This window comes from Rhodotorula graminis (genome assembly GCF_001329695.1).
Source record: "Rhodotorula graminis WP1 unplaced genomic scaffold RHOBAscaffold_5, whole genome shotgun sequence".
In the NCBI taxonomy this organism is placed as follows: Eukaryota; Fungi; Basidiomycota; class Microbotryomycetes; order Sporidiobolales; family Sporidiobolaceae; genus Rhodotorula; species Rhodotorula graminis.
In genome coordinates, this window is record NW_017264932.1 from 1,050,015 (window position 1) to 1,073,779 (window position 23,765).

At 67.7% G+C, this 23,765-nt stretch overlaps 11 protein-coding genes across 11 annotated transcripts in view; 8 read left to right on the top strand and 3 right to left on the bottom strand.

Moving 5' to 3' along the window:
- RHOBADRAFT_64864 (uncharacterized protein) overlaps positions 1–23,765 on the top strand; it is a 186,160-nt gene that overhangs the window by 32,569 nt on the left and 129,826 nt on the right. The window contains exons 2-3 of the mRNA XM_018418600.1: positions 15,812–15,834; positions 16,703–16,714. The gene's annotated coding sequence lies outside the window, so the exon portion shown is untranslated. The remainder of the gene's footprint in view (positions 1–15,811; positions 15,835–16,702; positions 16,715–23,765) is intronic.
- On the top strand, positions 628–1,359 carry RHOBADRAFT_13918 (uncharacterized protein; the record flags this gene model as incomplete). Its single annotated transcript, XM_018412166.1, has 5 exons — positions 628–693; positions 760–777; positions 857–886; positions 962–1,004; positions 1,118–1,359. Coding segments are annotated over 5 exons (399 nt in total), but the record flags the coding sequence as incomplete, so codon positions are not given.
- On the top strand, positions 1,827–2,459 carry RHOBADRAFT_43417 (uncharacterized protein; the record flags this gene model as incomplete). The annotated part of the gene is made up of 3 exons (XM_018414220.1): positions 1,827–2,284; positions 2,347–2,410; positions 2,448–2,459. The coding sequence occupies 3 exons, from the start codon at positions 1,827–1,829 to the stop codon at positions 2,457–2,459; spliced, it is 534 nt and encodes a 177-aa protein (XP_018272035.1).
- On the bottom strand, positions 2,569–3,446 carry RHOBADRAFT_26217 (uncharacterized protein). Its single transcript, XM_018412735.1, has 2 exons — positions 3,203–3,446; positions 2,569–3,136 (listed from the first exon to the last, which is right to left on the bottom strand). Exons 1-2 carry the CDS (start codon positions 3,429–3,431, stop codon positions 2,724–2,726), a joined length of 642 nt encoding a protein of 213 aa, XP_018272036.1. The 5' UTR covers positions 3,432–3,446; the 3' UTR covers positions 2,569–2,723.
- Positions 4,057–8,191, top strand: RHOBADRAFT_52992 (uncharacterized protein; the record flags this gene model as incomplete). The annotated part of the gene is made up of 16 exons (XM_018416606.1): positions 4,057–5,305; positions 5,382–5,414; positions 5,480–5,511; positions 5,570–5,627; positions 5,696–5,714; positions 5,776–5,839; positions 5,907–5,974; positions 6,039–6,225; positions 6,289–6,376; positions 6,448–6,554; positions 6,627–6,703; positions 6,775–7,050; positions 7,113–7,154; positions 7,580–7,596; positions 7,666–7,896; positions 8,001–8,191. 15 exons carry the CDS (start codon positions 4,057–4,059, stop codon positions 7,890–7,892), a joined length of 2,544 nt encoding a protein of 847 aa, XP_018272037.1. The 3' UTR covers positions 7,893–7,896; positions 8,001–8,191.
- Positions 8,337–9,726, bottom strand: RHOBADRAFT_13744 (uncharacterized protein; the record flags this gene model as incomplete). The annotated part of the gene is made up of 5 exons (XM_018412156.1): positions 8,337–8,630; positions 8,687–8,941; positions 9,017–9,399; positions 9,502–9,552; positions 9,630–9,726. The coding sequence occupies 5 exons, from the start codon at positions 9,724–9,726 to the stop codon at positions 8,337–8,339; spliced, it is 1,080 nt and encodes a 359-aa protein (XP_018272038.1).
- Positions 11,494–13,614, top strand: RHOBADRAFT_14111 (uncharacterized protein; the record flags this gene model as incomplete). Its single annotated transcript, XM_018412182.1, has 9 exons — positions 11,494–11,859; positions 12,103–12,213; positions 12,281–12,463; positions 12,546–12,766; positions 12,850–12,973; positions 13,042–13,160; positions 13,225–13,294; positions 13,364–13,444; positions 13,540–13,614. 9 exons carry the CDS (start codon positions 11,494–11,496, stop codon positions 13,612–13,614), a joined length of 1,350 nt encoding a protein of 449 aa, XP_018272039.1.
- RHOBADRAFT_52995 (uncharacterized protein) lies at positions 14,105–16,573 on the top strand (the record flags this gene model as incomplete). Its single annotated transcript, XM_018416607.1, has 12 exons — positions 14,105–14,251; positions 14,312–14,491; positions 14,556–14,636; positions 14,698–14,743; positions 14,781–14,899; positions 14,962–15,035; positions 15,091–15,321; positions 15,380–15,657; positions 15,738–15,871; positions 15,952–16,095; positions 16,182–16,276; positions 16,397–16,573. The coding sequence occupies 12 exons, from the start codon at positions 14,105–14,107 to the stop codon at positions 16,509–16,511; spliced, it is 1,644 nt and encodes a 547-aa protein (XP_018272040.1). The 3' UTR covers positions 16,512–16,573.
- On the top strand, positions 18,727–19,651 carry RHOBADRAFT_64874 (uncharacterized protein). The gene is made up of 4 exons (XM_018418602.1): positions 18,727–18,750; positions 19,104–19,239; positions 19,309–19,333; positions 19,423–19,651. Coding segments are annotated over exons 1-4 (201 nt in total). The 5' UTR covers positions 18,727–18,748; the 3' UTR covers positions 19,461–19,651.
- RHOBADRAFT_52996 (uncharacterized protein) lies at positions 20,006–21,502 on the top strand. Its single transcript, XM_018416608.1, has 8 exons — positions 20,006–20,027; positions 20,139–20,200; positions 20,280–20,387; positions 20,482–20,557; positions 20,624–20,693; positions 20,758–20,914; positions 20,980–21,287; positions 21,374–21,502. Exons 1-8 carry the CDS (start codon positions 20,024–20,026, stop codon positions 21,393–21,395), a joined length of 807 nt encoding a protein of 268 aa, XP_018272042.1. The 5' UTR covers positions 20,006–20,023; the 3' UTR covers positions 21,396–21,502.
- The window catches only part of RHOBADRAFT_49596 (uncharacterized protein), a 7,880-nt gene continuing 5,648 nt past the window's right edge, over positions 21,534–23,765 (bottom strand). The window contains exons 11-13 of the mRNA XM_018415257.1: positions 23,585–23,718; positions 23,025–23,494; positions 21,534–22,957 (exon numbers count right to left, since the gene is read on the bottom strand). Coding sequence (XP_018272043.1) covers positions 21,580–22,957; positions 23,025–23,494; positions 23,585–23,718 — 1,982 coding nt within the window. The 3' untranslated portion in view covers positions 21,534–21,579. The remainder of the gene's footprint in view (positions 22,958–23,024; positions 23,495–23,584; positions 23,719–23,765) is intronic.

Below are 23,765 nucleotides of genomic sequence, written 5' to 3' on the forward strand. Positions count from 1 at the left end.
CCGCGGTCCGCGTCCTCCTTCTACAGATCGACAAGGTCGTCTTTTGCGTGTTCCGCCAGGTCGACGTCGACAGCTACCTCGACGCGCTCCCGGCTTTCTTTCCGCCGCCGCTGACGACCGGCGCGGTCGCGGCCGAGGACGGCGAGGGCGAGGCGGCGCCGGTGAGCGGGGCGCAGGGTGCCGAGAGGGAGATCGTCGACGAGGACGAGGCCGAGAAGGAGGGACGAGCGAGCGACGGCGCGCAGGTCGAGGAGGAGGAGAAGCGCGAGTAGCGGTGGTCGCCTCGAGTGCTTGCGGTCCGTGTCCTAGCTGTGCGATACCCTGTAACTAGCGCGGTTCCTCTGTCCTTTGCAAGCGAAAGAGTCTCGCAATTGGCCGCACGTGGCTCACAGTCGACCCGAGGAGGAGGAGGACAGGGGAGCTCGCCGCTCTCGCTCCTCCCCCATCTCTCTCCCCGAGCCGTGATCTCCGTGTGAGCTCGCAAACCTTCAACAACTACAATGGTGCGTCCGCGGTGCCGGCCCGCTGGCCGCAAGCCTCCCCCTCGCCTCCCGCCGTTCTCATCTCCCGAGCTCGAGCCTGACCCGTCCTCGTCTCCCCTCCCTCCCCCTCGTGCAGGCTGAGACGAACCCCAAGGCTTTCCCGCTCGCCGACGCCGCCCTCACGAACCAGATCCTGGACCTCGTGCAGCAGGTGCGCACACCTCTCCCTTCCCTCTCCCCTCCCCCGCCTTGCTGACCCGCCCCGTCCCTCCCACAGGCCTCGCACTACAAGCAGGTGCGCCCAGGACTGTCCACTGGACTGCTCGAGTGAGCGTGAGCTGACCTGTGTGGCCCATGGTGCGCGATAATTACAGCTCAAGAAGGGTGCCAACGAGGCGACCAAGGTGCGCTCCCTCTTCCCTTGCACAGGCGACAGATCCGCCCTTAGTACACTCCTGACCCTCTCCTTCCTCTTGCAGACCCTCAACCGCGGCATCTGCGAGTTCATCGTCATGACCGCCGGTGCGTCGAGTCTCGCCTTCTCTCGTCCTGTGCTTCCTTTCGCCAAGCGTCGATGGACAGTGCCGGTTGAGGATGCGGGCTCGACACTGACACTTTTGCTCTCGCGCCTGCAGACACCGAGCCGATCGAGATCCTCCTCCACCTCCCGCTCCTGTGCGAGGACAAGAACGTGCCCTACGTCTTCGTCCCGTCCAAGACGGCCCTCGGGCGTGCGTGCGGCGTCTCGCGCCCCGTCATCGCCGCGTCGATCACGACCAACGAGGCTCGTGAGCTCCGCAGCCAGATCGACACGATCAAGGTGCGTCCCCTCCCTCGCCTCCTCGTGTCCCTCCCCTTCCTTGTGCGCCCTTGCTAACTCGACCCTTTCCCTCTCTCCCGCCTACAGGGCCAGATCGAGCGTCTCCTCATCTAAAAGGCGACCGACTGCGCATCCTGAGCAGCGTGTGAGCGGCGAGACGGAGCGGTCTCGCGGAGGAGGAATGTCGAGCCGGGCGGGTCCGTGTGCGTGCCGCATCCTGAGTGAGAGGAGGCCTTTGCTGGTCTGCCCTCTCGTCCACTCTTTGTCCTTCTATAGCTGTTGTAGCAGGCTGCAGACAGGGAGCGTCGTGCATCCCCCTCGTGTTCCTCCTCGTCGCCGCTCCCGGGCCGTCTCTTCGAGAGTGGCCTCGACTTGCGCGCTGTTTTCGAGCCAGCCAAGCTCAATAGAAGCGCTTCAACATCGTCTGCGAGCGCGCGCTGCACCGCCCGCAGCAGAGAGCGTCTCCTCGTCCTCATCGCTCAACCCGGGCGCCCACCTCGATCTCCTCTCCACCACTGCTCGCCATGTCCGCGTTCGCCGGCTTCGAGTCGCAGGCGCAGCCCTCGCAGAACCAGACGCTGTCGGCCCTGCTCAACCGCGCCGACGCCCTCTCTCGCGCGTTCAACGGCCACCACGCCTCGTCGTTCCAGTCGGTGCAGGTCATCGCGTCGGCCTTCTCGCAGCTGCAGAACCTCCTCGCCCTCCCCGCGACCCCGGTCACCCGCTCCCGACCCGAAGGCGGCATCCGCGAGCGCGGCATGGTCAAGGTGCAGGAGACGATCGAGGAGACGCTCGGCGCCGTGAGGGACGACCTCGGCCGCATGGAGCGCGACGTCGAGCAGCTCAACAGCCTCCTGTTCGACGCCGACCTGTTCCTCGCCCAGCCGCAGAGCGCGCTCCAGCACGGCCTCAACCCGAGGGAGGCCCTCGTCCATGTCAGCGGCCTCTTTGCCCAGTACCAGGCCGAGATGATCCGGCTCCGGTCCGTCCTCGTCGACCTTTTCCCCTTCCCTGCAGACGAGCTGACCCCTCGAGCGTCCGCAGGGAGGTGCTCGCCGACTTTACGACCGAGGAAATCGGCGTCGAGCAGCTCGTCGACGAGTGGAAGGTGCGCCCTGCTCTCTCTCTCTCTCTTCTACCCTCAGTGGCAGAGCTGACTCTCTCGAACTTCTGCAGACGATGAAGGAGGTCGACAAGGGTCAGGAGGCCGAGCTGAGTGACCTCGTCGACGTGCTTGGCAGCTGGGGCGCAAGCGGCGGCCTCGACGTCGACATGTCCTGAATTCCTCTCGTCTCGCGGCGTCCATGTTGTTCATCTATTCTGTGCGTGCCTCTACTCATTCTGCGACCGCACCTGTTCCGCACTGACCGCCTCGGCAGCCTCCTGTACCCTCCTCGCACCAGCATCCCGCACCCCCTCCCTCACAGCTCCCACCGCACGACCCGCTTGACGACCTCGACAAACTGCTCCAACCCCGCCCTGTCCACCTCGTCGTCGAACGCGTTCAGGCCCTCGCAGTCGATGTCGAGCACGCCGACCTTGACGTCCTCGACCGTCCCGTCCTCGCGCGCTCGTCGGACGACGACTGGCACCACGACCTCGCTCTTAGTCACGCCGTCGCACGCGATGTGGCCCGGCCGCGCCTCGACATCCGGCACGACGACCGTCTCGCCTGACAAGAAGGCGGCCGCGCAGACGCCGACCGGTCGCGACGAGGTCCCCTGGAGCGAGACCGAGTTGCACGCCGGGCGGCCGTGGAAGGGTCCGAGGAGGAGCTGCGTCGGGTCGGTCGAGGGTGCGTGGCGGGACAGGAGCGAGGGGACGAGGTAGAAGCCTGCAAATCGCTCGTGGTCAGCACCGCCTCGTCGTCGGAGCGAGAGCGAGAGAAAGGGGAGCGCACCTGCCCAGTTGACCCTGCGCCCGTTTGCGCGGCCGAACGCAGCCTCGTAGTTCTCGAAGCTGCCGAACAGGAGCGACGCGGCGTTGCTCAGGACCGTGATCCAGTTGGCCGCCGGGTCGGAAGGAGATGAGGGCGCGAGGAGCGCCTCGGCGACGGTGCAGACGTGCTCGTAGAAGGCGCGCTTGTCGGTGAGGCCATCTGGCAGGGCGAGGCTGTCGGCGTGAGGCATGGCGGGCGGTGTGGCCAGAGGCGGACGAGCGGGGAGAGCGGGCGAGGGGGAGAGAAAAAGCTATTCCCGATCAAGCCGTCGAATAGTAATGCGTTGCTAAGTGCGACCGACCGGTAAGGAAAGCTAATGTGCCTCGCCTCTGACTTTGTAATCACGCGCGCAGTGGCGCTCGACCTCGCTCGACCGACAGCTTCCTCTCCGCCGGCCCGCAGCTCCGGGACCGCACCGCCCGATCAAGCTTGTTCTTGCGGCTGGCCGCCCGCTCGCAGGGAAGCGAGGAAGCTGCGAACGATGGCGTCCGGATTGGCGTTCTCGGCCGGCGCCCCGCTTGTCTGACGACGCTGCGGCCGAGCGCACCCTCGTTCTTCGCTTCGCCTCGCCTCGACGTCCTCGCTGCGGGCGTCGCTTGCCGAAGCTTCTTCTGCCGCAATTCAAGGCACCGCCCAGGGCCGGGCTGTGCGCCGCGCCGGCTCGCTCCTCGGTGCCGCCCAAGCTCCCCTCGTCCTCCGAGGCTCGCTCGAGGTCTGCTCTCGCCCTCTCAGCAAGTCGCACCTCGCACACCCGCCTCCAGCAGCGCTCGCCTCCGTCACCCAGTCCCGCCATCGACCACCACCGCCAGCACCCGATGCCGACCGACCGCGAGCCTCCTCGTCGCCCGTCGCAGCCGCACCACAGCGGCTCGACCTCGTCCACCGACTTTGCCAGCCTCGAGCAGCGCGAGAGCCACGCCAGCGGTGCATCGCAGTACCCGCGCCCGCCCAACCACACCCCTCCCGCCGCCGCCGTCCGCCGTCCTTCCGCCGCCCAGCGCGGCGACTCTGCCACCTCCTCTGCCCCCTCGACTGCACCTTCCCGCGCCTCGACCGCGACCAAGAAGGGCAAGAAGCCCGAGCGTCCGCGTCCGTCCAACCTCGCCGGCCCGACGCTGCAGCGCGTTCCCGAGTCGTACCTGCGCTTCGTGCGCGCCGACTCGGGCGGTCGCACGCCCGGCTCGGCGCACTCGGGCGCGGGTATGGGTGGCCCCGGCGAGGGCGGGTCCTTCTTCTCGCCGAGCCTGAGCGGCGACGAGGCGGCGGCGGGCAAGAGCGACGGCGGCGGCGCCAAAAAGCCCGTGTGGGCCATCGGGGGCGTCTTCCCCAAAAACCAGAAGCGCCGCCGGTCGACCGTCGACGGGCGCGAGAAGGGCGTGCGCAGGGGCAGCGTGTCGCAGCAGCCCCAGCCGCAGAACTCGGGCTCGGGCTCGGACGGCGGCGGCAGCGGCGGTCGAGGCGGCGGTCGTCGCGTGCCCGCCAAGCTTCCCTACGTCCCCGAGCGCGGCGACTCGATCTCGGCCACACGGTCCGACTCGACGGGCGCCGAGGACACGGCGAGCGACACCGATACCGCGCCGCGTCCACGAGCCGGCACGGGCGACGGCGTCGGCAGCGCGCGCACGGACCCGTTCGAGGAACTCGGGCCCACGGCGTCGACGCGGTCTCGCCGAGCGAGTGCTCCTCCTGACGACGGCGACGACGAGCGCGTCGTCGACGGTCTCGACTCGAGCCGTCAGCTCAAGGACGAGATGAGGAGCGAGGTCGGCGACGAGGTCGAGGCGCGCCTCAAAAAGGTGCACTCGGGCAGTTCGCGCACAGTCGCAGGTGACGAGGGCGAGAAGGGCGACGAGAAGGGTCAGCGGGAGCGAGGAGATGAGCAGGACGGCGAGGGCCCGCCGGAAGGAGCCGAGGCGGGGCGAGGAGGCCCGAACGTCGGCGGCGAGCTCGACCAAAGCGCCGAGCAGTGGGCCGAGGACGTCGAGGATCCCGAGGACCTACCTGTGCGCAACTGGTGGGGCACGGTGCGGTACGCGCTGCGCGAGCCGCTCGCCGAGTTCCTCGGTGCGTCCGCCTTTCTCTCCTTGTTCCTCCCGTTTCTCGTACGTGCGTCGAGTCTGACGGCCCTCGCTCCCCTCAGGTTCCCTCGTCCTCGTCTGCATCGGTGTCGGCGGTGCGTCACGCTCTCGCTCCTGCGCCTCGGCGAGCCTACTGACCGCTCGCCTCAATCGCCCGCAGCCGACTGCCAGACCAAGATCAGCCTCGAGACGGTCCGTCCAGGTTCCTCTCGCATTCTCTCGAGCGCATCTGACCCTCTGTCTTTCTCAGATGGGCGCTTATCAGTCGATGAACTGGTCGTGGGGCTTCGGCGTCATGATCGCGCTCTGTGCGTCCCTCCTCCCTCTCTCTCTTGCCGACGCCCTTTCTGATTCGAGCCCTTCGTCTCCCCTGCAGACATCGCCGGCGGTATCTCGTGCGTCGTGCTGCCTCTCCCCTCAAGACTCGACCTCGATCTGACCCTCGCTCCCTCGCAGCGGTGGCCACACGAACCCGGCCGTCACCGTCACGCTCGCCATCTTTCGAGGCTTCCCTTGGAAGGCGAGCTGCCCACCCTCTTTCTTGGCAGCCTGGACATCTCGAGCTCACCTCGCGTCGACCCCTGCAGATGGTGCCTCGATACATCTTCGCTCAAGTGCTCGGCGCGTTCTGCGGCGCCCTCATCATCTACGGAAAGTGCGTCGCCTCAATGTCCTCCCCTCTTCTCTGTCGAGCCACCCTGACTCTCCTTTGCGCGCAGCTACCGCCGGGCAATCGGCGAGTACGACTCGTACAAGCTCATTCAGCCGACCGACTACTCGAACGCGAGCGCGCCGCTCTTCATCACGGCGCCGTCCGAGGGCGTATCATCTACGATCGAGGGCTTCTGCCAGGAGATCCTCGCCGGCGGCATCTTGAGCATCGCGGTCCTCGCGCTCGGTGACGAGGTGCGCTCGGCCCGCTTCCCCTCGTCGTCGTCAACCTTCCTAACTCGCCTCGTTCGCGCACAGAACAACGCGCCGCCTGGTGCAGGTCTCGGAGCCATCGTCCTTGGGTTTGTCGTCGTCGCTATCGGCATGTCGAACGGCTGGATCTCTGGTCCGTCCACCCTTCTCCTCGCCCGCGCCTCTCCCCGCACGACGACTGACGCACTCGCCCCCGTCGCACAGGCTACGCCATCAACCCTGCTCGCGATCTCGGTCCTCGACTCGCCCTGTGGACACTCGGATACGGCAAGAAGCTGTGGTACCACGACCACTGGTGGTGGCTCGTCGGCGTGCGTCCTCGCCTTTCTCTCCCCTTCTCACGCGACGAGCGCGCCCCTGACTCGCCTTTCCTCCTCTCGCAGCCGATCCTCGGCCCTACCGTCGGCAGCATCGCCGGCGCACTCGCGTACGACCTGTGCATCTTCACCGGGCCCGGCAGGTGCGTCCCGCTCCTCCTCTTTCCCTCGCGCCCCCTTCTACATAGGTCTGACCCTGCCCGCCTCGCCGCAGCCCCGTCAACTTTACCGGGCACGAGGTCGCCGACGCCATGGGCTTGTACAGCGTCCACAACATGGTCTGGACTGCCCTCTCGCCCGAGAAGCGCCGCCAGCGCCGGTTCGCCGACAACCCGAGGAGCCAGGACGACCTCGCCGAGAACGGGCTCGCGACGACGCTCGCTCGCCGCGACAGCGCGAGGATCCTGCCCGGCCGGTCGACGCAGCAGGACAAGAGCGAGCTCCGCCTCGAGAACCGGTTCAAGAGGGCGCAGGCGAACGTCCTTCGGCAGTGCGTCCCCTTCTCGCCCTCGTTCCTTTCTGCGCACCTCACTGACTCGTCGCCTTCCACAGAGAGGAGCGCAGTCGTCAACGCGAGCACGGCGCGGCCCGCAAGTATCAGCGCAGCCTCGACCGGGCTCGAGCGCGGTCGAGGCAGAGCGGCGAGGAGGAACGTCGCGGGCACGAGGCGGAGGAGGGACAGGAGGTTTATTCGCCGTCAGAGCTGCCGGGCACGAGGGTCTAGACGAGCCACGCAGAGCTATAGAGCGTCGCTGCATCGTGTTGTTCTCGTCCTTCCCCCGCTCGACGAGGAGAGCTCTCCATTCTCGTTTCGCGAAAAGAACCGACTGCCTCAAAGCCTCTGCGATAGTATCATGCAGCACCGCGCAGTGCTTGCCGCGCTGCCCGCAAGAGGGGAGGAGCCGGTCGCCGTCATCGCAAGTCGTCGCTCGCGCGCAGCTGCTGTTGCCTCCTCCTCCCTCCCCCGCGCTCTCCCCTGCTCGCGCACCAGCTTGCCCACCCTCTGTTCCGCTCTACAGACTCCACGAGCCACCAGGTGAGCCGCCCGCAGTGTCTCCTCGTCCGCGCAGCCCCCTCTGACGTCCGCCTGCACCGCTCCACCAAGCCGACCATGAACGCCAACGCCGCCTACCCGCCGCAGAACTCGCTCCAGGCGGCACTGCAACCGCAAGACTCGTCGCTGGCGGCGGCGCAGCACAACCGCGAGGCCATGGATTCGCTCGCGACGGTCCAGCTCGCCGACCAAGACGCGGACCGCCACTCGCACGACGAGGCGATGCGCCTGCGCGGCGGATGCTTCAACATGGGCTTGTGCGGGTGCCCGGACTGTGATTGCGTGCGTCCAGCTTCCCCTCGTCTCCCCGAGCCCTCTCCTCCGCCGAGCCCTCTGCTCGTCGGCTTCCTGCCCGCCCACGCACTCACCATCGTTCCCTCGCACAGTGCATCATCCCCTGCACCATCTCGTGAGCTTCGGTCCGACCGGTGAGCAGCTCGGACGCGAGGAGCGGCGAGGCGACGACGACGACGGCGCGACGAGGACGAGGAGGACTTTCCGCAGTGCAACATACCTACAGACCCTTTCTTTTCAGTACACGACCTGTCCTGTACTTCCATTGTTGACTCTCCCTGTCCGACGCGGGTCTGGCGAGAGCGGCGCGAGAGAGCGAGGGCGAGAGAGCAAGACGGGCGACAAGTTGAGGGAGAACGAGAGCCCGGACGCCGAGCGCGGTGGAAACGACACGATGCTGCATTGCGATACTCTAGCCCTCGTGCCCGTCACTGCGCCGCGTTCCTGTACAGCTGGTTGGTCTGGTCGAGGACAGCCTCCTTGGCGCCGACCGTGCCCCTCCCTCCTCCCGCCGAGAAGGCGAGCTGGATCTGGAACTTGCTCGCGAGGTCCGGGTCGAGCGTCGTGATGCTCGGCCACGAGCGCGCGTCGGCCTTTGCGAGCGTGATCTCGCACTTGGTGCCGAGGACCTTGAACGTCGACGCGGCGGGGTCGATCGGGCCGTACAGCGGGAACGACTTGGTGAAGCGCTTGCGCGAGGGGAGGATCAGGTCGACGTGCATCTGCGAGAGGCGAGTCGTCAGTACCTGTCGGATAGAGAGCGAGAGGAGGGACGCACCGCCTCGGTCTCGAACTTGACACCGCTCTTGTCCTTGTCGGCCTGCTTGCCGAACACGCTGACGATGACGGTCCTCGGCGTCTGGTAGTGGTCGGTGCGGCAGTCGACGAGCTCCTCCTGACCGTCGTCGACCTTTTTGGGGCCGACAAAGAGGTGGCGCCCCGAGCGGCAGCCCTCGATGCGGAGGAACTCGTCAAACTCGAGCACTCGCCGCTTGCAGCACGAGTAGCCCTTCGAGCCCTCGTGGAAGATGGGCTGCGTACGGGGGCGAGAGAAACGGTCAGGTCTCGCCGTCGAGAGAGACGAGATGAAAGCGAGAGGGGGACGCACGACGCCCGGGTGGTAGGTGCACTCGCCCGCCTCGCGCTGTTGGTGGTCGAACTCGGCGCCGCACGCCTTGCGCTTGCAGCGCATGCCCTTCTTGAGCTCGACGTCCGGGTCGTCCTGCTCCTCGACGTACTCGGTCGACTTGGGCGCCTTGACGGCGTCCTGGTGGGCGAGCTTGGGGGCGGGCGGCAATGGCGGGAGGTCCGACGCTGGTTTGGTCGACGCCGATGCTGCTGCGCCGTAGACCTCCTTGCCGTCGGCCGAGGTGGAGGAGGGCGCCGGCGCCGAGGCGTCCACAACGGGCTTGAGCGGTTCTGCGAGCTCGAGCGAGTGGGTGCCGGTCGCGCAGGTCGGGATTTTCATGAAGTCGTCGAAGTCGGTCACGGCTGCGTGGGGCAGAGAGGCGAGTGTCAGTTCGCTGCACGGGCGAGGTTGGCGTTTCCGAGAGGTTCGACGACGAGGCGATGGAAGGTGAGGAGGGAGCTCACGCTTGTTGACGGCCGAGCAGCAGCTCCAGCTCTTGAGGCCCTCGTGGAAGACTGCGCGCACGAGTGGGACTCATCCTCAGCTCGGTCTGGGGCGGTTGAGAGGAGCGACGAGGGAAGGCGAGACGGACCAGGAGCACCCGGGTGGAAGCTGCACGCCGGCGAGTCGTTGTCGTCCGGGTTGAAGGTCTGGCCGCAGCCACGGCGGGTGCACTTGGCGGTCGGCATAGCTGTCGGTGGTTGAGGAGAGAGAGCTGCGAGATGTCGAACGAGACTCGGCGGGGAGGAGCGCACCTCTCACCTCTCCAGGTTGGTCCACGCCTGGGCAAGCAGTCTTGATAGATGTCGCAAGAGATACTGCACTGCACGCCGTCGCACCGCGAGCGAGAGAGCGAGCTGCGGACGCCCCTCCGCCTCATCTCCTCGTCCTCGAGTTCTCCGGCCTCTCGCTCTCCCACATCACCTCGCCAGCTCCTGGCTCCGAGCCGGGCCACACCGCGAGCCATGTCGTCCCCTCCTGCCGCCCCATCCGGCAACCCTCGCCGCCGTGGCTCGGCCGCCAGCACCCACTCGAGCCCCCGCGCCGAGAGCGACATCGGCCTCGAGGACTCGCGCCAGGCCGAGCAGGACCGCCACCTCGCCCACTCGATGGCCACCAGCACCAACCACGCGGGCCGCGCGCGCAGCAACACGACCCGCGACCGCCCGACCCTCCAAGCCCTCTCGTCGGCCGGCGGCGGCTCCGATCTCGCGACCCCTCAGCGCGCGACCTCGTCCAGCCAGGGCCATGGTCACGGCCACCAGCAGCAGCAGCAAGACTCGGTCGCCCCGCAGTCGTCCCGCAGGCGCCCGTCCGTCTCGGTCCACCTCGGCAGCGGCGACGCCCACGACGCCATGGGCCACCTCGCCGACGACCTCGCGCGCGAGGACCACGAGGAGGAGCAGCGCGCCGAGCAGGAGCAGCAGGCCGGCGTCTACAACCGCCGGGACGATCTCGCCCACCGCATCGTCGGCCCCCAGCAGCAGCAGCACCACCACACGCCGAGCTCGGCTGTGCGCTCGTCGGCCGCCGCCCGCCTGTACCGCCACCACCGCAACGTGAGCGACTCGAGCATCGACTCGCAGGGCGGCGCCTACATCGATCACCGCCGCCAGCCCCACTCGCTCTCGCACGCGACGACGACGCCGCGAGCGCAGCAGGCGCTCGCCCGCAGCCCGGACGCCTACGGCGGCAGCGCACGCCGCACGAGTGCCCTGCGCCGCTTCAGCGTCAGCGACGACGAGCCCGGCGCGCGTTCGCCCATCTCGCCGCGCGGCGTCGACTTCGACGGCTCGGGCTACTCGTCGCGCACCGCTCGCGGCGGCGGCGGCGGCAGCAGCGGCGGCACAGGCGCGCAGCAGCTCGTGTCGACCGACCTCGACGAGAACGCCGTCATCGACGACGACCTTGCGCGCTCGCCCCGTCCCGTCCAGTTCCTCGACCGCCACCCGTCGCAGAACTCGTTCGCGTCGCGCCACTCGCGCCACAGCCACGGCGACGCCGACGACGAGTCGCACGGGCCCCCGTACGGCGCCGACATGTCGCGCCCTGGGTCCGGCTTCGGCAAGCCCGAGGACGACATCTGCTTCCCGGCGCACGGCGCCGCCGCCGAGCTCGACTACATGGACCTCCACGAGGGCCACCCAGACGGCCACATGCCGCTCGCCGGCGTCCTCCCCAACTTCCCCTTCCCGTTCGACTTTGGCGTCCTCGAGGAGTTCGCGACGTCCGAGCGGCAAGGGCTCCCGATCCCGGCCGCGCGACGGCGCAAAGGCGGCCCGGCGGCGGCGGCGGCCGGTTCGTCGGGCTCGCCGCTCGACTACGGCGTCTCGTCGGCGACCATGACGGCCGGGCGGTACACGGGCGGCCCGATGAGCAGCAGCAGCGAGGCCGACGTGCCGCGCATGGGCGGCCACCGCCACCGCAAGCTGAGCGAGAGCGTCGCGCCCGGCCGCATGCGGCGCAAGCTCGCCCAGTTCGAGGGCGCCGGCGACGACCTCGTCGGCGAGCCGCACCGCGCACAGCGCGGCGAGTCGCACTTTGTCAGCATCCTCGACACCAAGACGCCGCTCCTCGCCGACAAGCGGACCGCCAACGGCGGCGGTGTGGGCTCGGGCGCCGGCGCCGGCGGCTACGGCACGCAGGGCGGCGAGGCGTCGGGCGGTCCGGCGCGAGGTGCCAAGGTCGGCGGCCCGAGGCCGTACCGGTTCTCGTTCTACTCGAACGCGCTCCCGTCGACGATCCACGCGCGCTCGCTCGCCGAGATCCCGGGCGAGGGCCAGTCGTTCGAGGAGCTGTTCCTCGGCAGTCGGCAGCCGCCGGTCGTCGACGAGGACGAGCGCCCGACGACGGGCAACCTCGACGCGCGCATGGCCGAGCTGTCGTCGCCGCGCCACTCGACGGTCAGCGGCGGCGGCGGTGCCGGCGGGACGGCGGCAGGGTCGGGCACGGCGACGCCGGTCAACGGCGCGTCGATGGCGGGCTCGACGAGGAAGAACGGCGGCACGGGCGGCGCAGGAGGAGGAGCCCTCCCGTCGGGCATCTCGAACGCGCGCATGATGCAGGGCGAGAAGCCTCGCACGGGCGTCATGCGCAGCGACGAGGACGCAGAGGCCAACACCTGGTGGCTCGACGTCATGTGCCCGACCGACCAGGAGATGAAGGTCCTCAGCAAGGTCCGTCCTCCCTCCTCTTCTCGCCCCACTGCGAGCTGTACTGACTCTTTCTTGGTCCCTCCTGCAGGTGTTCGGCATCCACCCGCTCACGACCGAGGACATCCAGATGGAGGAGACGCGCGAGAAGATCGAGCTCTTCCGCAACTACTACTTCGTCTGCTTCCGGTCGTTCGAGCAAGACCCGTACTCGCCCACCTACCTCGAGCCGCTCAACATGTACATCATCGTCTTCCGCGAGGGCACCTTGTCGGTGCGTCCTCCCATCTCGTTCCCCTTTCCCTCGCCGCCGAGGTCGCCGTCCCTGACCGTCTCGCTCGCCCTTGCCCTCCCAGTTCCACTTCCGCGGCACGCCCCACCCGCAGAACGTCCGCCGACGCATCAAGCAGCTCAAGGACTACATCAACGTCACGTCCGACTGGATCTCGTACGCCCTCATCGACGACATCACCGACGCGTTCGGGCCCCTGATCCAGAACATCGAGTACGAGGTCGACTCGATCGACGAGCTGGTCCTCATCCTCAAGGAGGCCGAGCAGAGCGACATGCTGCGGCGGTGCGTCCTCGTCTCTCTTTCTCTGTGCGGCTCTCCTCGTCGGCGCGGGACTGACTCGAGGTTGTCGCCGTCGCCGCCCGCAGAATCGGCACGTGCCGCAAGAAGGTCATGGGCCTCCTGCGCCTCATGGGCAACAAGGCCGACGTCGTCAAGGGTTTGTCGAAGCGCTGCAACGAGAATTGGTCGGTCGCGCCAAAGTCGGACATCGTGCGTCCCTCCCTCCTCTCTCCTCATCAAGCCCAGGACCTGATCCTCGACGAACGTCGCGCACACAGGGCCTGTACTTGTCCGACATCCAGGACCACATCACGACGAGCACGCAGAACTTGACGCACTACGAGAAGATCCTGTCACGCTCGCACTCGAACTACCTCGCCCAGATCTCGATCGAGATGTGCGTCTGCCGTTCCTCTTCCTCCTCTCCTCTCAATGCGTACTGACGACTTCTCGATCGACAGGACCGACGCCAACAACCAGATCAACGACGTGCTCTCCAAGCTCACGGCGCTCGGTACCGTCCTCATCCCTGTGCGTCCAAGTCTCTCAGCCCTCTCCTCCCCTCTCGCAGTTGCTCACGCTCTCGACACGTCCCCGCAGATGAACTTGGTCACCGGTTTGTGGGGCATGAACGTGCACGTGCCCGGCGAGGGCGTCGACGGCCTGGGCTGGTTCTTTGGCGTGCGTCCCCTCGTTTCCTCTTCCTCGTCCTCTCCCCTCCCCCTCCGCCTACAGGCCGTCTTTGAAGCATTGACTGACGCTTCTCCCGTCCGCAGATCGTCGGCTGCCTCATCGCGTTCGCCATCTTTGGCGCCTTCATGACTTGGAAGGTCTTCGTGCGGCCCAACTAGCCCCGCCCTCGCCTTCGTGTTCATCCCTTGTCTCTAGCCCGCCGTTCATCGTCGCACCACCATCTTTCGCCGTACGCCTCGCCGCTGTGCCTTGTAGCATCACGCCCTCTTCGTCCTGCACCTCACGCATTTTCCCTTCTCCTCGTCGTGAGACGCTCGCTCCCGTGTCCTTCGATCCTCTCGCTCGGCGAGCGGCACTCAGCAGAGAGATCTATAGCCTGGGCGAGTCCAAATTCGAGCCATGACAACGAGAGAGACGAGAACCTCGACTGCGCGCGCTTCGAGTGCGAGAGGTTCGAGCAGGCAAGCCGAGTGCGCTCGCTCCGGGTGGTTGCACGCCGCTCGCCGCCCGAGCAGAGCATCTACAAACTTCACTGATGGAGCTGCAGAGTCCCCTGGGCTGCAGAGAGCGCCCTGTTCGAGAACGAGAGCTGCAAGCGAGAGATGACAACTCTCGCTCGTCTCTCTCACCGCTCATCACACCTTGAGCATGCTTGCCGACCTCGACCTTGCCCTCAAGCGTCCTGCCGAGCTCGTGCAGCAGCTGTACGCCCAAGACGCGTCCCTCGACGGGTTTGACGAGCGCGTCGCCGCCTCGCTCTCCGCCCTCATCTCGGCAGATGGCGCCCTCGAGCAGGTGCGCACTCGCTCTCGTTCTCACCAACGGGACCTCTCTGACCATTGCGAGCCCGCGCAGATCCCGACTATCACGTCCCTGTCGACCCCGACCTCGCTCCCTCCGACAGGATCCCTCGTGCGGTTCCGGGCGATGGTGCAGGACACCGGGCTCGGTGCAGAGCTCTTCGAGGCGGTCAGCGCAGACGGCAAGAAGGTCCTCATGTACGGCGCCGAGGAGGAAGGCCCGGGTGCGGCAGCGGTGCGTCCTGTTCCTCCCCTCTTCGACGCGGCGGCCTTGTCAGCTGACTCTCGCTCGCCGACAGCCCGACGACTACAGCCGTTTGCGCGAGCGACAGCTCCTGTACGTCGTGAGCGTGCCGGGCGAGACGGACTGGCTCAAGCAGGTGCGCCCCTGCTCCCTCTCCCCTTACTATAAAGTCCTCGCCTGACTCGCCGCTTCCGCAGAACCTCGACGGCGCATCTCTCGACGGCCCGTCCTCCTCGCACTATCGTAGCTCAGACAGGAACTGACTCGCAGCCGTGAACAGACCTGCAGAGCTCGGTCGATCGCCTTTCTCTCGGCGCCTCGCAAGCGGCACCTCCCTCGACCGCGAGCAGCAGCAAGCACCCGAATCCTGCCGAGCCTCACTTTGGCCTCGTCGCAAAGGTGCGTCGTCAGCTCTCTACCCTCTGCCCTTGCGTATCGCTGATCATGCTCTTCCCTCGCAGCTTTACGGCGAGTCGGCCGAGGCGCTCAAGACGGCCGACGTGTGCGACTTTATCGGCGTTCTCGGCGACACGACGTGCGTCCCACTTGTTTCTCTCGCCCTACGACAGCACCTGACGTTCTCCGTGCAGCCTCACCAACGTCTTCGACGAGCTCAACGAGTCGGCCGACGACGGCCCCACGGTCCCCGCCCTGCACGTCATCCTCGCTCGCCCTGCGCCCAAGCCGTCGCTCCCGACCGTCGAGGCCGACGTCAACGCGCGCGAGGAGGTGCGGCGGGAGCTCGTCGCGTACTTGGCCGACCAGCTCGGCGGCGACAGCGATGCCGCCGAGTGGACGCTGCTCGCCCTCTTGGCCCGCATGTGAGTCCCGTCCTTCGATCGCCCTCTCTGGGCCCTTGACTAATCCCCCGACCTGCAGCCACGCGCGTCACGCTACCGGCATGGCGCTCGGCAGCCTCTCGGTCAATCTCGCCCTCCCCGACGCCTTTTCGACCTCGCTCCCGTCCGCCATCGCCTCGCTCGTGCCAAGGGCGACATCTCTCGACCTGTCGATCGCCTTGCTCAACGACGTCAAGACGCGACTGGCGCCGAGGAGCCGCGACGAGAACCTCGACAGCGGCCGGCTGCAGCTCGTCAACGGGACGGCCGTCGTCGTCGACCTGCGAGGGATTGGCGAGGGCAAGCTCGAGGACACCGGTACGTCCCTGGCTCTCTCTTTCTTCTGTCGAGCTCGAGTCGGCGCCGCGGTCCTGACCCCGCTCGCACCTCGTCTACAGGCGTCCGGAACCTGCGGCACCTTGCGACGACGGTCGCGCAGCAGAAGCTCGCGTACGAGTTCCCGTTCTCGTCGTTCGACCTCGAGACGGACCTCAACTTTCTGCTGCTCAGCGAGGGCAAGGCGATCGTGCCCGTGCGTCTCTCGTTCCGTCGACCCATCCTGTCCCTCGCGGGGCTCGACCTGACTTTCTTTGCCTCCCTCTCGCCCGCCAGACCGACTGCGTCGTGTACGTCAAGCCGTCCGCCAACTTTCAGCGCGCGTCCTCGGCGCCGCCGCAGGCCAAGCTCGACCAGTTCCGGTCCTTTATCGACGAGATGAAGCACGCCGAGTTCAGCATTCCCGAGGGCATGGGCGAGGTGCGTCCTCCCTTTCTCCTGGTCTCTTTCTTTCATCTGGCTCGAGCGAGACTAACGACTATTTCAAACGGTTGCGCGACATGCAGGTCATCCAGACCGACTTTGTCGAGCGCAGGCAGGCGTCGCACGGCGGCGAGGGCATGTCGCAGGACGACTTGCTCTTCCGGCTCGGCGCTGCACGGTACGTCCTCTCCCCTTCTCTGTCGTCGACCTCTCCTTCTTTCGCGAACGAGCGGGCGCACGTCCGTCAGGCGCTCGAAGCGGTACTGACCTCGCCTCGTCCCGTCCCTCTCGCGCACAGCCTGCTCGCCCTGTCGTACGGCGAGACGACGCTCAGCAAGGAGGCGTGGCAGCGCATGGCCGAGCTCGACGACCGGCGCAAGGAGCGCATGCCCGTCGTGCCGAAGCAGGAGTGAGGCGTCGGCCCAGTCGTCGGCGGCGGCGAGGAGGAGATTTGCAACGACGCTCTCTTTGCCGCAGCACTTGGCTTCCAAAGCGAGACACTGCGCTCGAGAGCATGCTTCCAGATCGTGCTGCATGAGCCGGCCGCAGCGAGAAAGTCTGAGGGTCCGAAGAGAGAAGAGGAGGTCCGAGCGACCGCAAAGCCGGCGTACGAGAACGGCGAGGACACGCGGCGCAGCCGCTCTTTGCGCCTCGGGTGGGCTCGAGGCTTTCACATTTGGGCGAGGTCCCATGACTCACATCGCGGGCAGCGGCAAAGCTCGTCAACCAGGTGCGCCGAGAAGAGCAAAGAGGAAGCTGAGAAGGAGAACGAGATTCGCGCCGACGACAAATGCCGCCACACCTTCTCTCGCTCAGAACGCGCTCGAATACACGCACGGAGAGAGCTCGCGAGAGAGAGAGCCGCCCGGAAGAGCTGCAATCGAGTCGCTCCTCGACTGACTTGAGAAGGGAGGCGAGGCTCACAACTCGCGCTCTACACGACAAAGTAGCTCGGCAAACGCGCTCGATTGCACCGCAGACAAGTCGTCGTCCGATCCTGCGCGAGCAGAACACCGTAACCCTGCTAGATCAAGAGCTAACGTTTGAACGAGGGTGCGCAGGATCCCCCTGTTTTTAGTAGGTGGCCGGGCGTACAGGCGCTCCGCAGGGGTGCGCACCGTACGAGCGGCTCACCACAGTGCGCCCGCTGCCCTCAGGGGCACGTGAGGGCGCGCGCGGCCTCGTAAGGACCCGTCCGCGACGGCTCGACTCGCTGAGCCATCGGGACGAGTGCGGCGACGAACAAGAACTCTCTGCGGTCCGGGAACGCTCGCGAGGGACGAGGAGAGCTTTCGGAAAGGAAAGGGCGCCGTCGCGCGGCGCAGCAAGGGCGCGAGGGGAAGCTTTCGAGGCCGAGAAGGGGGGGTGCCATCGAGGGGGAGGTGCCATCGAGGGCGCGACTAACCTGCGGCGCGAGGTCGAGACGGTCAGTGAGCGGCTCGGCGAGGAGCACAGACCCATGTGAAGGTCCTGCAGGGAAGAAAGAGAGTGCGCGGGACGTACAAAGGACAACATGAGCCGCCTCGAGGTCGAGAGCCCGCCTCGCGCCGCCCAGAAGACCGCCCTGCTTGCCTTGCGCAGCCGTTCCGCCTGCAGAGTGACCAGGTCAGTCCATCCAGACTCCTGCACAGCGACGCGAGGTAGCAGAGGGGGCGAGGGGAGAGAGAGAGGGGGGCCAAACACGGGGAGGCGGGGAGGAGGGGGACGCACCCGTCGCCCACAGCCCAGACAGCGCAGCCGCCTGGCCCAGTAGTCTCTTTGATGCTGCGATAGTCCTCGACGACGTGGCCCACAGGCCCATGGACCGTTGCCACCAGTCGAGAGAGGTCGGTCGACGCGAGTCACTGATGAAGATGCGATGCGCCCTGCGCCCTCGGCGGCCGCTCGCGGCGGCGAGGGAGCAGGCCCCATAGATAGATGATGCGATGAAGATGAGCTGGACACGCGCCGGCAAGGCACAGCAGCGGTGCGGGCGAGTTGGGCGTGGGTGAGGAGGTGCGGGGCGCGAGTTGTCGAGCTTACGACCTCGCGCTTGACTTTTGTATTCGGCAATAGCTTTCAGGGGACCGGCGTGACATTACAACCTTTCGCTTGACCTTCCATAACCTCGCTTGTAATGAGCCGTTTTGTCGCTCGCCTGTGCGCTCGCCTCATGCAGCGACGAGCCCGCTTTCGAGGGCATCGCTCACTAGCCGCTAGCAAGCGTGCAGAGCGGCGCGAGAGCGGCAAAGCGCGGCCGGAAGACCTTGGCTCACGCGCCAGAGACCGTCAAGCAAGCGAGGAGGAGTGGGAGCGAGACCCTCGAGCGGGAGCACGAAAAGGTGGGCGGCGGGCCACGAGGAGCCGTCTCGACGGTCGGTAGCGAGCGGACCAGGCGCAGGATGGCGGTAGGCGGGCGAGAGGGCGGGTGGAAGGTGCCGCGGAGAGCTGAGGGGGCGGGGCGGACGACGAACGGCTGTGAGCCGGTGGCGATGGGGCGAGGAGGGAGCAGTAGCCGTGTAGAGGTGCGTCGTGCGCAGCAGCAGGGCGCTGGATGCGAGCTGAGTGTGGGCGGAGTGAGAGAGGGACGAGGCCGGGGCGAGCTTGCCGCGACGAGCGAGTGCGAGCCTCGCCCTCGCTTTCTCCTCCAGCCTCGCTCTTCGACAACACCATGTCAGTCTTTTGCGCCACTTGCTCGCACACCCGACCACCCTCGACGCCGTCAACACCCGCACCCGCCCCGCCGGTCGACGCAGGACGAGCACGAGGGGTGGCGGCGAGCTAGCGCGGAGTTTGCTCCAGCGAGCGACGGCGCACGCGGCTCGTCGCCTGCGCAGGAACGAGGGCGCGGATCGGGCGTATCGGTGGACGAAGGAGCGAGGCGGATGCGCGGGCGGGCACCCAGTTGAGCACCTCGAGCGTTCCACCCGTGCAGGCGAGCTGACCGTCGCCGCTCCCCCTCCCCTCCCCCTCCGCCTCCTCCACCTCGGCCCGACTACACGCACCCCTCGCTCGCCATCCTGCAGGGGAAAGGTTCACGGATCGCTTGCCCGTGCCGGTAAGGTCAAGTCGCAGACCCCCAAGGTCGAGCCGCAGGAGAAGAAGAAGAAGGTCACTGGCCGTGCCAAGAAGCGCCACCTTTACAACTCGCGCTTCGTAAACGTGCGTCCCTCTCGTTCCTCCCAGTCGTCGTCGTCACCGTCGTCCTGACCCGTCCCTGCCCCCCTACAGGTCACTGCCGCGCCGGGCGCCAAGGGTGCGTCGCCCTTTCCTCCCTCCCGTCCCGGTCCAGCGCAATCGCCACGTCGATCTGACCTCTCTCTCGTCCTATTCCTCCTCGAGCAGTCCAGCGCAACAAGCAGCCGCAGGGCAAGTCGGGTTAAACCGACCCCCCGTCGTCGTCGCTCCCGGACCTCCTCTTCTTTCTCGGGCTCCCAGACGTTTCTCGCTGCGGGAGGCTCGCGTGCGCGTTGGGATCGACCGGCGTCTCGGGTGTACATCCGCCAGTTTGTGCAACGAGGCCTCGGCCAACTCGACGCCCTCGCGCGGCCTCCCGAGGCTGTACACATCACTCGGCTTTTGAGGCGCGAGAGGCGAGGACCGAGAGGTGAGGAGCGAGAGACGGGACCGAGATGTCGTCGAGGTGGTCGAGGGAGCTGTGCTGGCTGCCCTTGAGCGACCGACGTCGAGAAGCACCGTGCGAGAGAGCGACGAGGAGAGAGGGAAGCGAGCGGTCTCTCGACTCGACTCGCTCGGCTGTCTGCTCGTGGCGCGTGACGCTCGAGAGTTGCTCGGTAGCCGAGACGGCTTCTCTGCGACGACTCGAGCTGACGACGGCGACGAGGTGGCAGGCGACGACGCGGGTCGACGCGCTCTCATCTCGTCGCCGCTCGTCTCTCGCTCCGCACCTCGTCTACGCACCCACTAGCCCCACCAGAACTACACCATGAGTGCGCTACACGTCCCTCGACTCTCCCGCCTCGCCCCCCTGCGCCCGCCTCGTGGCCTCGCACCTCGCCTCCTCATCAGGCGCTGACTCCTCGCCCTCGGCGCACTCGCAGGCTACGCAGGCGGCGGTTTCATGTCTCAGGGCGGCAGCCAGTCCAGTCCAGGCGGCGGCAAGGTGCGTCCCACCCTCCCCGTCCCTCCCTCGCCCTCGTGAACCTCGAGCCCGACAGCTGACTTCGACCTCGACCTCGCAGCGCACCGGCTCGTCGGCACTGCGCCCCATCACCATCCACCAGCTGCTCAACGCCGAGCAGGCCTTTGCCGAGGCCGAGTTCTACATTGACGGCGCCGAGGTCAAAGATGTGAGCCCCCCCTTCCTCCTTGCCGCGCTCGTCTCTCTTCCCAGAGACGGCGCTGCTTGCAGCGGACGTCAACGCTCACTCGCCCTACACACAGGTCACGCTCGTCGCCTGTATCCGCAACGTCAGCTCGACGCAGACGCAGCTCAACATGCTCGTCGAGGACGGCACGGGTGCGTCCCTCCCCTCTTCGCCGAGACTCTCTCGCCCGTCCTGACCCAGGTCCGTCACGCTCGCAGGCCAGGTCGACGCGAGGAGCTGGAAGGACCCGGCCGCAGAGGAGACGAGCAACCCGTACGACGACTTTGCGTGCGTCCCCTGCTCTCTCTATCATCCCGCTCAATTCGCGCGCTCACAGCCCCGGCGCCCACAGGATCAACACTTACGTGCGCATCATCGGCTCGCTCAAGTCGTTCAACGGCAAGCGCCACCTCAACGTCAACCGCTTCCGCCGCATCGACGACTTCAACGAGATCCTCTTCCACCCGATCGAGGCCATCTACGTCCACAAGTTCTACAAGGACGGCCCGGTGCGCCCACCTTTCTCTTCCCCCCTCTCCTGATAATGTCGACCTGACGAAGCTTGTCCACACAGCCCGGGGGAGCGACCGGCGGCATGAACTCGATCAACGCGACGACCTTTGACGGCGGGGCCGCCAACCCGTACGCGGCCGGCGGCGCAGGAGGCGGCGCAGGCGGCGACCCGTACGCCGACCTGCCGAACGTGCAGCGCAGCGTCATGCAGTACGTCGCCGAGCAGGTGTCGTCCGGCGTGGCCGGCGAGGAGGGCGTCAACGTCAACTCGATCTTGCGCCAGGTCGGCGGCAACCAGGATCGCGTCCGGCAGGAGTACCAGACCCTCATCGACGACGGCCACCTGTACCAGACGATCGACGACGACCAGTGCGTCTCGCGCTTTCTCTCTCTCTCGCCTCTGTCGCTTCCTCTCTTTCTTCGCGCACTGACCTCCTCCTATCCCTTCATCGCAGTGTCCTCCCGACCGCCTCCTAGCGCCCCGCACCTCTCTCGTTTCAGCGTGTCCCTCCCTTTCTCTCTTTCTCGTCGCAGTCCTGTCGCAGTTGCAACGCTTGCCTGTACTTGTTCCACGCGCTCGCGGTTCCCTCTCTTTGCCCCTCTCGAGAGGAAGCGGCCGGAAAAGCTATGGGGTTGATGGCAACACGACAGAGAGAAGCAGCTAGGCCTTGCGAGAGTACAACGACGCCCTCAGGTCGGCAATCTTGGTCATCTTGGCGCGCCGCAGGAACTCCCTCCTGCGCTCGACCGACCCGGCGCCCTTGCGCTCGTCGACTCGCGCCCTCGCCTCGTCCGTCCCCTCGAGCACCACCTCGTCCTCCCTCGCGCTCCACACGTACTTGTCGACCCTCCTCCTCGCACGCTCCCACTCGGCCGTCCCCTCCTCGAGCCTCTGCCCCGCCGCCGTCGCCGCCGCCGGCGGCGAGAAGAAGAGCGCGACGTCGCGCAGGATCGACAGGTCGCTCAGGGCCGACACGCAGAAGTACAGGTCGCGCACGGCCGTGTACGACAGGCCCGACGCGGCGCTCACGGCCGCGAGCTCGTCCTTGAGCGGGCGGCGGGCGGTCGCGCTCGGCGCCGGCGTCGGCGTCGGCGCAGGTGCCGGGGCGGCGACGGGTGCTGGAGCGGGAGGCGCCGGGGAGGCGCTCGCGACGGCGGCGAGGGAGGCGCGAGGGACCCGGCGCGGGACGGAGGGGCTCGAGCGCAGGGGGGGCGCCGGCGCCACGTCGACGGTCGCGGGCCCCTGCGCAGGTTGTGCGACAAGAGGTGCATCGACGACATGCTCGTCTACGACGCGCTGGCGCTTGCTCGCCGGCTGCTCGTGCTCGTGCTGCTCGAGCTCGTCGGTCGTCGCACGAGCGGGCGACTCGGTCCTGCGGCGCTTCTTGCTGCTCGACGCTGTCGGCTGCTCGGCAGTGAGCGGGCCTGCGTCGAGCTCGGCGGCGGCGGCGGCGGCGGCCCGTGCCGAGAGCGCCTCGACGAGCTCGTGCGAGTCGATGATGAGGTTGTACTCGACGTCGAGGAGCGGGTCCCAGATCGACACGTCGTCGCTGTCGTCGTGAACGGCATGTTGCTCGAGCTCGAACCGCGCGTCGTCGTCGTCGCGCTCGACCTTGACCGTCGGGGCGACGGCCGCCTTGAGCTGCTCGTCGAGCTCGCGGTCGTCCGTGTCGGCGCCGGAGCCGAGCTCGTCCGCGTCGCCGCCGTTCTGGCGCCGAGAGGCGAGCACATGACCGTCGAGGAACGGCGAGGGCGCGACCGAGTACTGCGACAGGTGCGGCAGCGAGCTGCCGGACGCGTCGGGCGCAGGAAGCGCTTGGTCGTCTTCCTCGTCGATGGCGGCGAGGTCGGGGCCGTACATGGCCTCGATCGAGGCGCGCGTAGTGGGCGACGACGGGAGGAAGAGCGGCGCGGCGGCGGCGCGCAGAGGAGGGGTGCTGCGCGGCGTGAGGACGGTCGGGGCGGCGGGCTGGGCGGTCGAGGTAGGCTTGACAGCGACAGGGCGTTGTTCTTGCGACGAGAACGGCGGCGGCGAGGTCCTGTTACGGCGATAGAGCTGTCGGTATCGCGCACAGGGAAGGAAAGGACGGGCCAAAGTCGACGCACGAGGCTCCCTCCTTCCTCCTCGCGCGGTCCTTCTCCCGCCTCGCCTGCCGCGTCTTCTCCGCCCGCACCTTGTCCGCCTCGACACGCTCGACCCGCTCCCGCTCCTCGCGCTCCTCAGCCTCAGCCGCCGCCCGCTTGAGCGCCTCCTCCTCGGCATCGAGCCGCGCCTGCTCCTCGCGCTCGCGCTGCTCCTCGGCCTCGCGCGCCCGGCGCTGCGCGTCCTCGCGCTCCTTCTCGAGCCGGACGCGCTCCTCTTCTGCCACCGCCGCCGCCGCTGCCGCCTCCGCGCGCTCGCGCTCGAACCGGTCGGCCTCGTCCTTCTCCTGCTGAGCCGCCGCCGCCGCCGCCGTGGCGTCGCGCTTGCGCTGCTGCGCCGCGAGGAGCTCGCCGACCTTGTGCGCGACCTTGAGGAGGAGGTCGACGACGTTGGCGAGGTAGTAGGCGTGCCAGTCGTCGGGCGAGCGGCCGAGCTGCGGCGGGGTGGCGCGGAAGAGGGAAGATGCGTGAGTGACTCGGCTCGACGAGAGAGGGAGGGTTAGAAAAGAGAAGCAGGGACGCACCTTCTTGGCCATGTACACCCAGACCGTGTCCTTGTCCCACCCGTTGAGCTCGGCGCGCGCGAGCTGGTACACGAGCTCCGCCGTGTCCTGCTCGCCGAACGGCGCCGCCTCGGCCTCCTCGCGCTCGCCCTCAGCTGCGTGCTCGACGCTCGCGCCGGCGGCGCCGCTCCCCGACGCGACG